The sequence below is a fragment of the Diadema setosum genome, chromosome 9, assembly GCF_964275005.1.
Source record: "Diadema setosum chromosome 9, eeDiaSeto1, whole genome shotgun sequence".
Lineage (NCBI taxonomy): Eukaryota > Metazoa > Echinodermata > Echinoidea > Diadematoida > Diadematidae > Diadema > Diadema setosum.
Window position 1 is genome coordinate 16255601 of NC_092693.1, and position 12735 is coordinate 16268335.

The 12735-nt window shown below is 39.0% G+C and overlaps 1 protein-coding gene across 1 annotated transcript; it reads left to right on the plus strand.

Moving 5' to 3' along the window:
• The first annotated feature begins 268 nt into the window (after positions 1-268).
• On the plus strand, positions 269-9216 carry LOC140233092 (PRELI domain containing protein 3A-like). The gene is made up of 6 exons (XM_072313205.1): positions 269-351; positions 3202-3370; positions 5631-5717; positions 6454-6524; positions 7152-7254; positions 8313-9216. Exons 1-6 carry the CDS (start codon positions 320-322, stop codon positions 8433-8435), a joined length of 585 nt encoding a protein of 194 aa, XP_072169306.1. The 5' UTR covers positions 269-319; the 3' UTR covers positions 8436-9216.
• The last annotated feature ends 3519 nt before the right edge of the window (positions 9217-12735 follow it).

The window sequence follows — 12735 nt, forward strand, 5'->3', positions numbered from 1 at the left end:
TCATTCATGTGACGTCATAATGCCTGTGCGTGCGTACATGCAACGTGACAATTCATGAGAAATGCGTCATGCAGCTACGTAACGTAGTACTGTATGGCCCATCCTACGCTGCCGTACCGGTACAACTGCATGCGAGCTATGTGCATGCTTGTGAATTGCGTATAGTACAATGTATGTAGTGAACTTACGAGCCGAGCTAGCTTACCGAGTCATAAGGGTACTGTACATGTGTGTGCGGATTGCATAATCTCAATCGTGTGCGCAGATTTCGCCGGTACGACAACTTTGTCAAATAGGCAACCTAACTTTGTCTTTGATCATGAAAATTTGGAGTTCGGAGCATGTTTTTAAGTGAGTATACAGTATTTGTATGCCCAGTATGTAACAATTGGTTTAGATGTAGATCTTTGTCGCGCCAAAATGTTTGTTTGTGCAGCATCAGCATGCAGCAAGTTGATTGCCAAAGTCTTCCAGACCCTCCTCGAGATCATAAGCAAGGCCTTGAATGCACGAAACGTGTAGGAAAACCTACGTGTAACAGAAGTGAAGCCGAATTCGAAGACAACTCTCACTCTAACTCAGTAACTGTTAACTTTAGAACACTTGGAATGACAAGTTGTAAAATCATTTACCTTCCTCCATTGCCTACTAACGTTAGTCGAATAAAACTGTAAAATGGTTATATTGATTCTTAAAGGTCACTAGCTGAATATATCAACCATGAACATTGTAGATCTAACGTGTTGAGTGTCTAGAGGTCTATATCTTTTACTGTAAAAGTGGAAATTTTCGCGGTGTTGAAATTTTCGCGCATTTCGCGCAACCAGAAACTAGCACGAAAATAAAAACACGCGAATATTTTTGCTTGCCATACGTTCCTGTGCGTGATGTCTTGATTCCGCGGAATTAAAAACACGCGAAACTCTTCTGACCCGGCCTAGCGCGAAAAATTAGTCCCGCGAAAATATCCACTTTTACAGTAACTTATTATGAGTCGACCCGGCGCGCGTGACAGTAAAATGACACTGGGGGGAAGTAGTGGTACGTAGTAAATCCCTAAAATGTAGAACCATGGACACTACTTACTTGGGTGACCCGCACCTCGCCATAAATGTTTATGCATATTTGAATCACATTTCGTTCCTGAAATTCTATGAAATCCCACTCATATACAGAAAAAATGCTGAAGATTCCACTAGAACCACAAGTTCATTGATCAATACCGGAAATTTGCAGCTTTCGTCCTCAAACGCGAACGATGCTGATTAGTTGTGCGCTAAAGGGGCCCGCAACTCGCCACCCGCGCTCCCATAGACAAAGCACGTAAAAGACGTGGGAAGACGTGTGCGGGTGACCGTGAAGCTCCCATATGATAGGCAAACACATAAAAGATGCGTGCGGGTGACTCAACGTGACTGTGATGATAGTTAAAACACATATTCCCAATATAAATTTCAATTTTTTGCGAAAACTGCTCATTTTTCACCACAGTTTGCTTGTTTGTGGTAACCCTGCCAAGTTTCAAGTTTTTGTAAGGGATACTGAACACAGTCCCGGGCATAAATTTTTGTTCATTGCGCTTGTAACAATCTTAAGCAGGGTGGCAGTATTCGGGCCCCTGGCCAGGTGCGGGCACCTCACTATATGGAGCTACTATTTTGGCCAACTGAATATTAAAATATAGGCTCTATGCTTGCTAGACAATATGTTTTACTTAGGAGTCTAGTCTTAATACTCTATACCTCATCTATCCAATAGACAGAAAAATTGGACTGTCCGGAGGAGTTCTAACATTATTTTATCATATTTCTTTTTTTTTTTTTTATGGCTCCTCTAAAGGATGGTGGGATACTGTGAAACTACATGTACATGTAGGCGCAGCAGTCTCCGCGGAACATATCACCGCCCCGACAAAGAGATGCAGACCAATCTTTCGGTCAGTTAGCCCCTTTAAGTTTAGAACAGTAGGGGCCTAGTGGTAGATACAGTGCTGTAACGTTGATTGGATTCTCTGACACAATGAGTGTGGAGGGGTTTTGTGTAGGATTTATCATATAAAAATATTGCAATAAATCCTAAAATATATGGAGATATCACTAATTTTGTCAATAAACCATAACTGTAGATGGTTTATTCTAAAAACAATTTTATTATAACAATCTGCAAATGGTAAATACATGTAGTGCCGTTGAGTGCATGTCATGTGATAGGCTGGCTGTCTGACTGCAAGTAAATGTAGAATCAGTTGTCTACATTGTTCTTTCTTTCTTTTTCTTTTTTTTTTGTGAAAGAAGATGACATGGCAAATCATGGTTTATGTCGCCACCCAGTCAGGCATACAACTGATCTTCACTGTGTGCAAAGCCTACAGTGTATGGAGGTTGGAAGTTGTCATCAGCAGTGACAAAAAATGAAAGTATGATTCATAGTGCAGTGCTGCTATTGTATTAGTAAAACTGCTTTCACTATTCTGTACACTGGTTGCAAAGCTATTGAGCTTTTGCCGATAAAATGAATGGTGATGAATGGAGTAGGAAATGAGTGGTGACAGAAACCATGATAATGTCATGACATGCTGTATGACTATCATATATTTCTAGTAGCAGCACGACTGAAATTTGTTGTGTGTGTCGTGCACAGTACAGTGAATGTCTACAGTCCCTAACCACATTGTAGCACTATTGCTATTATATATGAAACATACGTGTGTAAATGATGCTGTTTGTACTGTGATGATTTCATCACAGTCATATCGAGAATGAGAGTACATGTACATGATATTGGTTTTGATTTTAGTACCTGGCTGCAAGTTTTCTGATATGGCAGGGCATAGAGCTGTCTGGGTGCTCCAGAGCTCCATTTGGCATGGTTCTGATTGACAAGCTATCAATGTTTTGAAGGTGGGAGATTACTGCATGAAGGTTCTAAGAATTAAAAAAAAAAAAAAATTCATTCTACAGTTTTTGCTCAACTGTCAAAGCAAAGACCTTAAGTTTTATGCAAGCCCTGAAATATTACTTCTTATTTTGACAGATATTCCACCAATTATGTTGTATTGCTGCTTTGCTTGATAGCCATAAGTAGTATTCAAGATTGATATTATTTTGATCAGTGTCTTGATAGTTGTGAATATTGTGCTGTTACTTTGTAGTGATTCACAAATATGCAATTTAATCTGTCATTTCTTCTTTTATTCATTAGCCATCCCTGGGAGACAGTCACCCAGGCTGCATGGAGGAAATACCCCAATCCCATGAACCCCAGTGTGGTCGGGATCGATGTGATCGACAGGAAGGTCGACTCCAGGGGGCGCCTCCACAGTCGAAGACTGCTGAGCACAGAATGGGGTCTACCAGGTTGGGTCAGATCGGTGAGTATTCCACAGAGGTAGACCGTAACAGACTTGACTTGACATCATTTTTTTCCCGCTGTTGAGTGAAGTTTTTTTTTGCTCCTCTCTCCGTCTCACAGCAACCTTTGGTTGAGGCATGCAGGTGCAAGCATGTATAGAGCACCAAGGTATGATGTCATAGCCACCATTGCTATGGAAACTGGTTTTAAACAACGGACACGTAACCCGAATAACTGTGAACTGGGGAGGTGTTCGAGAAGGAGAAGAAACAAGAATCTCTCCTTTGTACCCGCGCTCCATGCTGCGGAGAAGTTATGCTCTCTATCACAGATGTTAATAAATTGTTTTGACAAAAGACGGCCTTTCTGTTTAAATATGCATCATTCGTGAAATACAACATATCTAGCCAGCAGCAATGCGCTGTCCCCTTCGATATTTTGACTCAATTTCTTAGTGTGCAAAGAGTATGAGACCCGCAAAGTAAAAAATGCCACTAAACATGCAGAAACACTCATTAGCCAATTACTTAATTTGAATCAATATTATGCATTAATGTGTGCAAGATTGTGATACATGTTGACTTTTTATGAGGTACTCATACTCCTTTTTCAGTGTGGGTGTATTAATAACAAGGAGATTTGAAAAAAAGAGTAGCTATTCCATACAAGATTACCAGCAAGTTCCATACAGGATTATAACATTACCTCTGAAATAGGGCCTACAGTTTAAAATTGTTCAAGTACCTCTTCTCTGCTCTCCATATTAAAACTCTATGGAAGAGTCACTTAGTCTTTAGAGCATGGAACATCAAAGCCAGTGAAATGCTAAGCGTTCAATTGTCAGGCTGTTGCCTATAGAATCTATGCCTAAACTTGCACGATTGCTAAGAGATTCCACTCCTTGTCTTACACCTTCCTGCTGTGAACTCGATGGTAGTCTACCATGCTTGAACCCAGTTCCATCCCACTGCCCAAAGCCTTGTGCAGAAACTTTTTGTGTGGAACCAGCACAAAGTTATAACAATAGACTGTGAAATCATCTCTTTGGTTCTCTATTGTTATTATCAGTAAATACTACAATTAAAAAAAAAAAGAAAAAAAAAAGAGAAAAGAAAAGGCAAACTGTATTGATGCACTTTGTGCATCATGTTTTGACAAAACCATGCTATTGTAAGTATGCAGTCTACCGTGAATATGAAGTACATGTAGCTCTGAAAAGAAATGCATGATGTTAGCACGGCAGCTATTAAAATGACAGAAGAGAGAACTGTGCAGAATAGTGAATGACAGCCTGGGAGGTGTCGCGGGAACAGTCTGAATACCAGTTTAAAACTTCCATACCATTTTTTTCTTACCCTCACTGAAACCCCCGCCACCTCTCACCGTACTCTGCGCTACCCTCGACTCATGCTTTATTTCTCCTTCACACTACCCTCACAATCTCTCCCTCTGGTATTCTCTGCTCTGTGCTACCCTCATCTCTGAGTTGCATCTTTTCTCTTTGTGCTACTTTCCCGATGACAATGCCTCCCAGTGCTCTGTTCTGCCCTCTCCTGTCAACTCATTTCCTCTCCCTCCTGTCACCCAGCGTCCAATCCTTTTTAAAACTGCTGCATACTGGAGAATACCAACTTATGAAATAGACTTATTTAATTTTAAAAACACTGTAACCTTTTAGCCTAAATAGCACCTGACTCGCGAAATTCGTTAAAGTAAAAACATCGTGAAATATTCGGCGTATACAGGACTGTTGCTTACTTAAGCCCCCCCCCCCCCCCCCCGTTTGTGGCTGAAATGGAAATTAACATGACAAAAACAAACAAACCTGCACCCAAACCAAATGGGTCTAATAGCAGAGGCTGTGCTTCTAATGTACACCTGAACATTTCAAATGGCACTCACTCCATACTGTGCTTTGTTGGGTGATTATGGCATCTCGCATGTTCTTTCGACATGTTCTTTCGACGCAGTTCCTGGAACTTTTTCAGAGGATAAGGATTATGTAGTCCTATTGATCCCTATTGTAACACAATAATCTTTCTGAAGGACTGTAGAGTGTCACATTGTTGTACAAGATTCAGTTTGTCTACCTTAGGTTATTACATGTAGTGACTTTTTAATAGTGGGACAAGAATAGTGTGAATGACAGTGAAGTAGGCAATTTACTGTAGACGAGAGCATCTGAACATGGAATGGATTAGTAATGACGAAAAAGTTGAACTCCCCTTCCCCATAATCTATCATTAAACTATTCTTTGTTTCTTTGTTTTTAATGGCAGCTGATAGGTCTGCAGCCCACATGCTATGGGTCGGAGTACTCTATAGTGGATCCCAAGGAAAAGACCTTCACAGCACAGACTGCCAATGTGAGTATTATGGCTTGATGTCCAGGTAACAGCTTGTGTAATGTTCCAGCAATAACTGTTAGAAGTATTGAATATCAACTCACTAATGGTGTGAATAATTTGTTTGTTTGTTTGTTTATTTGCAGAGTGTATCAGAATGCATGCCTGACAATGCTCATTATGGTCTTCTTCATTCTAGACACTCATACATTTCAGTAGTTTGTGATGCAGATGTTCTTTGCCATACTTGTACTGGTTGCTGCATCTGCCCAGAAAATATATCAACAATAAATGAAGCCTTGTGATGCTATGAACTTTTCAAAGAGAGATTTGTCATTTAATCACAGTGCAAAGCACATACTGTACACATGGAATAAAATTTACCAAGTACCTTGTCAGGATATTTACATGTAGCTATGTCTGTGTAATAATGCATTGAAAGTTTCAATTGGCTTGATAACGAAACTGAGAATGTTAATGCTTTCTGTTGTGGTTGCTCAATTCTTTCCATCAATACCTAATGACCTATGTACAGATTTAATCTTCTCAATATAGTACCTACTTGTAAACACAGCCAGAAGTGTACATGTTTGCTTACCCAGATGGAATCTGTATCTCAGGCAGCTTCCAAGTACAGATGTGTTGTGTGATATAAGAATGATAATGATAATAATACAAACGAGCTTTTTTTAGGAATGAGATTGAGAATATTTATGAAAAAAAATTAATCCAATTTTCATTTTCTAATCTTTCACAGATATCTCTTCAGAATTATGTCACCATTCATGAACGTCTCGTGTACAAGCCTCATCCCACAAACAAGGATGCGTAAGTATTGTTTTCATGATGTCAGCACCACTTCGAATAGAAAGTCTTGATGCTGGTATAATATCCTATTAAAATGGAAATTAGTCCTATCAAGAGCCACAAAAACCCTAAGAACTTTCACTGAAATCATGACACTTCAAAGAAGTATATACCTAAGTAATAAGTTTAGTTACTAGTATTCATGGAGTGAGGACATAAGGCTCACTCTCCATAATCAAAATATGGAACTATTTTCTCTGTTTTACTCTTCATAGTTTGATATCAAGTCTTTGCTTGAATGATTTCGTGAAAAAAAAATCAGCATAAACATTTAAAAAAAAATATCAAATGATTAAGCTTCTGAGTTGTATGTGTTCCTCAATGTAACTGCATTGATAATCACAGATTGTCCATCGATTGTTTTGTTTTGTTTTTCTTTCATAATGGGCTGTAGTTTCTTTGGCCCTTTTATTTCTTGTGTATGTATTCTTGCCAATTATAGAATTGCTTTGAACAATTTAGATACATGACAAACCTCTCCAGTGTATGCTATGAAGATGCTGTTGTTTCTTGATTGTTTTGTGCATTATGGCTCATTTTTGGCATATGGAGACTGGAGATATTATCTCTTTCCTTTTCTTTTCACAGAACTGTACTTACTCAGGAAGCCATAGTGACGGTGAAGGGACTGAGCTTGGGCAGTCATCTTGAAAAGATGGTCACAAACACCATCTCCTCCAAAGCTGGAGCGGTAAGTTACGCCCCTTCTCCGTCTTAAAGTACCATTTTTCTATTATACATGTATACAGTGCACTCCCGTTATAACGAACACGGTTATAACGAAATTCTGGTTACAACAAAGTACAAAGTTAGGCCGCAACATTATCCACTCTATGTATTTTTTTATTGTTTATTTGTTCGGTTATAATGAAATCTAAATATAACGAAAGAAAACTGTCAGTCCAAAGGACTTGGTATAAACATATAAATTCAACCAATGAAATTTCTCGATTTGCCTTTTGACCGTAGTACAAAATGTTTATGCAGGACTGAGGAGCTACTGCTGACAGCGCTCTGTTGATTTGTTGTATTTTTTTTTTTTTTTTTTTTTTTTTGCTGTTATGGGGTGACAAAAGCTTGTATCTCAAAAATGTCAAGTGTTTAGGAGAGTATGAGAACATGGCGGCCAAAGCTCTATAACTAATGGGATCGCCTTTCCTGTAACATATAGTAGAGGCTTCATTTTTTGGGTAAGACAGCTAGGATTTGGACAGGACATCGCTTGACCGGTTATTATCTGACAATTAATTGAAAAACAAAAGATGATTTTTAAGATGGAATGTGTTGCCACCCCAGCGACATTTTGCTATCAAATGCTGTTAGCGAAATTTGTTGGTAATTCAAAAGGCGTGTATAAAAAAACAACAACAAACAAACAAATAAGACAGATCCCCAGAGGCCCTCTTGCTGGCTCTTGGCTCTCATGTGACGACCCTCTGCTTGTGCCTCTTGCAGTCAGTACAGCCAGAGAGCCTTTGACAAAAGCTATTTTGTAGATATGAAACAAGCTTCCTTATTGCATCGATCTCACCCTGCCTTTATGTGCCTCTTGGCATGTTGTTTGCCTTTTCCTAGAAGAACATTGAAACTTTTCCCTACCTATACCACGATGAACCAAAGAGTAACATAATCTTTAGGGGGGGGGGGGGGGATGATGATCATGCCTTTGGTGTAAGAAGTAAAACATACCGGTACTTGTAGTTGGCAAGTCATATTTTTCTGTCTTGTTTTGTTTGTTTTTGTGAACAGGGCCGTGAAGCAATGGAGTGGGTGATAGAGAAGATAAACAAGGAGATGAGCGAGCTGGCCTCAACAGCGAAAAAAGGTATCGAGGACTTAACGAGTGGCATTGACACGATCGACTTCGATTGACGCTGGCTTCGCTCAAGTATATGTTGTAATGTATTGTTGTAGATGCTAAGATATCGCAAGTCCAAAGAAAGTGAGCTGGGAAAGGGGAGACCCATTGGTTTTCACAGTCAAACTGTGACAAATCATATTTGGGCACCCCGAAACTTGGTTTCTACCAAAGGAAGTCAGACACTGAGGGACATTGAAACAAACTGTTCATTTGTTTCAGAGGAATTTTGTGTGAAGTGCTTGAAAGACGCACTGGATATGGATATGTGAATATCGTCCAGAGCTGGTCTCTGTGGATTTTGATGGTATCTTTTGCTAATGGTATTATTTTAATCTGTTGATTTGAAATCATGTTAGATTTTGAAAATCTTAATTTAAGGTTTGTAAGCTCTCTTGCAATGTTCAGTACACTGAGATATTAGAGAGAAGGTACAACCTCATAGCTTCAGATTTTAATTTCTACCTCAGTGTTATATTTTGTGTTGTGAACTTTTAATTCCCGGCAGACCAAAATGATTAGAGGAATCGTTTTATGTAATCACGTGATCCTGGGCTCTCAAAAATCATTTTCTTTACACAGACCAGACTTCAGCAAATGCTGTAGACTGTAAGTTTCTGCCAGTTTTTGTTACAAATTAATTTCAGTTAATCACTGTACTTTTGTTTGACTGTAATGCTCGAGCTAAGACAAATGGAAAGAACAGTGTATCATACTAAACTGTGAGAAAAGAACGTGTCTATTGTTCTTCAAGTGTTCTGAGTGGCATAACTAAATATTTCATGCTAAGGTGATAGAATTTTCCAGCTCGGAATCCATCAGAAGTTGTCACATTGGAAGCAGAAGGTTATAAACTCTTGGAATAGAACAGAGAGTTAATGGCCTTCTTGCTCTCTGCTGATTATATGCATGTGCCCTGAGATTGTGTAAAAGTTGATGCTGTATCAAACTGCTGAACTAGATTGGATTTGCGATTTTTATATATATATTGTAAAATGTGTTTGTGAGCACAAACTAGAGTCCTTTATTTATGTATGAAATTATACTTATCAAAAGGAAAAAAAAAAACTTCTGAAAAGGTGTGACATAGTCTATGGATTTGCTAAGCAAATTGTGCAGTGATGCAATGCAAAGATGCGTTACTCTGACACACCTCATGTCATAGTGAGGAAAGGAAAGTGGTTGTCAGTAGAATGTATGCATTATGTCTGCACACAAGTTTTGGTGGAAAAAAAAAGATGTAGTTTAGATTCTCTGAGTGTAGTATATTTAAGACTTGAAACAGTGCAAGCATGTTACATTTTGTTGGAAAACATGAGGAGTGTGTATGGTTTTTTCAGATAGATGAGCATTATTTGAGTAGCTGGCTGGTTACTGATATAAGTACGCATTCCGACTCGTAGCAACTGTTTTCAGTGGACTGGTAAAGAGGAAATTTTAGTGAAATGATCAAGTGGAATTATATCTTGGATGAGGATGATACGTAATATTTCTGTAAATGCTTTGTTATCTCCAAAGGCATTTGCATGTTATTATCTCCATGTGAGTTGAGAAGAGCACAAAGTTCACCCAAAATATTACAGCTTTACAGTCTTTCTGATGACTGGTCACTGGTTTACACAGTACGCAGTGATCTTGGTCTCATCTGATAATGCAAGAGGCAATGCTTTTCAGAAAGGTTTTAATCTAGGTGATTATCATTGCTGTGTTGAGTGACAGAGATCAAAAAAAAAAAGAAAAAAAAAGAGAAGAGGGTCTTGCATTTAGGTCAGGGCACAAAAATAGTGCCAGCTGTCATGGACGTGATACACTTATTTGTACTTTGGTATCTTTACTTTGTCACCTGCTGTAGCTTTATGCCTGTTATGCTCACCACTCTTTAGTGAGGAGGAGATACGTACCTACAGCAATGCATGTTTTTTCTTTGGTGTGACATAATTATTTACCTACATATTCATAGGTTGGGAGATCGTTCATGGATGACTGCCTTGATTGATACATACAAGGGGATGACATACAAGAAACCTTTCTCTTTTTTTTTTTTTTTTTTTTTTTTTTTTGGGGGGGGGGGTTTGGGAGGGGGATCCAAGGCTAGAGGTCACCTGGGCAGTCATTTGCATGGCTCTATCAAGGAGGAGATATGTGAGCAGATGAGTAGTAACTTGTCAGCTATAGGGCATGACTTTGTCACCTTTTGTGGTGATACCAAAAACTCTAAAACTCTCAAACAAAGAAGAAGGAACTGGACCATGCCTTGTGTATGGTTGTACTGTTTCAAGCTGATTTTAAGGATATGAGGCATTAATTGATGACCCACTGTTAGAGCGTGTCGCTACTGCACTTGTGTTTATTCTTTGTACATTTTGATGATCAGTACTCAGTAGGAGATCAGGTCAAGGGGCAGTGAATAAATGTTGAGCGGTATATACAAGCAGGAGGGTTCATGTAATATTACACCTGGACATAAATATTTTTTATGTTAGACAAGGATTCCTTTTCAGCAGTTGTCCATTCAGTGCTGTACTGCTTTAACCTGTCCTCAAAGCGTAAACAAATTTTCACCCCGTGCAGTCACACTCCAGCAAAGTATGTTTGTGATTGACGGTTCGTTGCCAAAAGTAGACCGAGATCATATATATATTTGCCATGCAGTGATTGAATGTCTTCCATTGTGTTACCAAGGTCCTAGGCAGGGCATGCTCCATCAATGCGATCTCATTCTTCCGCACCAAATTTTTGTATGCAGCAGTTCACTGATGTACAATCAAAATCAACACTTATAGCAAATGGCTTTCAAGTTGTGATACTTCTTCACTGTTGTAGCATGCTCATTTACAAGGTACCATCGTTGATGGTTGATGAGGTGGATTCAGTCGTCCCAGTTTTCCATTTCTGTATTTAGCTGACCTCATTTTTAGCACGTTTACATCGAGGAACCAGTGATAGCGAGATTAAATCCGCGGTCCTTGTGACCTTGTTGTAGCAGGTTTCCCTGTACACAAAACCTCACATGATGTGGTCACTAATGCTGTAGACTCATGAGCATACCATTCAGGGGGGTGTTTCATCAACGTTTGTCGGCGCCGACAACTTGAATCACCATAGTAACAGTCGGTGACCAGAGCATCTCAGCCAATCAAAGTCGAGGATTCTGCTGAAATTGGTCGGTGCCGACAGTTGTCGGTGCTGACAAGCGTTGATGAAACACCCCCCAGATGTTAGCTTGCCTGATGAATATTTTGACATGGCAATCTGGAGCTCGCCCGTAGATCGTCACTAAATTTCTTCAAAAAATGTGATGTGATGGAATCCATTAAAATGGAGCCACTATGAAATGCACAGGGTAATGCATATGACTATCAAGCCTGATGACTATTCATGCCAAATTTGAATATCTTGGTACAGTATCTATTGCATCAATAGAGGTATGATGTTTGGGTATTTGTATATCAGTGCATTTGAAAAAATAATGATGATTATTACAAGACTATCCATTGATGGTGTGTGTAGATCCATATATCACGTTTGCACTCTGAATAGCAAGGCATTGTGTATTACTTAGTACATGATCTGTAGTGGTGATTGTGTGTTTATGTGGTTATTGAAGTAGTGATGGTGTCGGTGAACAAATACCTTGAAAGTGATGTGCCATGTATTGTAATCGTTTTAAAATTGTTTTAAAACTTGAATCTTAACTGGTGATGAGATTATCTTGGTTTTCCAGTTGATACATGATAAACATGTGATAAAGTACAGTATTTGTTTCTGTGGGCAATGGTTTCGTGTAAAGTTCTCTGGTAATTGTCCAGTTTGGTTTACACACCCGTTCTGGATTTTGTCTTTGTCTGTCTTCACATAAGTGTTATCTTCTCACACAAAATGGCCCAAATTCACGAAGGTGGTCTAAATTTATACCATGGCTTATGTAAATTTCTTCTGCGTAGACATGATTGACAGATTGCGTACGCTAACAGGCATCCAGTAAAAAAACATGCATTGATGCGCGCATTTATTGGTACGCCTATTTAACGCTTATTTCAGACCATGGTCTAAGTTTAAACCACCTTCGTGAATTTGGGCCAATATGTTTAACTGTGTCATATTGAGAATTGTACCGTAATTCATTTGATGGTTTTTCAACAACAAAGAAGCAAAATCCCAGTGTAAATGAGAGTTTGAACCTCTAGCAGTCTGGTGTGTATTCAGTGAGGAAAAGTACTGATGCAATATGTTTTGTATGGTGCAATGAAGACTAAGCTACATTACATTTGCTTCTGTTTCAGGCCAAAAAAAAAAAAAAGGAAAACAAAAGAA

Bases quoted from the DNA above. Each gene is read 5' to 3' on its own strand.
- LOC140233092 (XM_072313205.1), top strand. From the start codon at position 320: ATGAAAATTTGGAGTTCGGAGCATGTTTTTAA. The intron at 3,371-5,630 runs GTGAGTATTCCA...TTTTAATGGCAG, and splicing joins TACCAGGTTGGGTCAGATCG to CTGATAGGTCTGCAGCCCAC. The intron at 7,255-8,312 runs GTAAGTTACGCC...TTTTGTGAACAG, and splicing joins TCTCCTCCAAAGCTGGAGCG to GGCCGTGAAGCAATGGAGTG.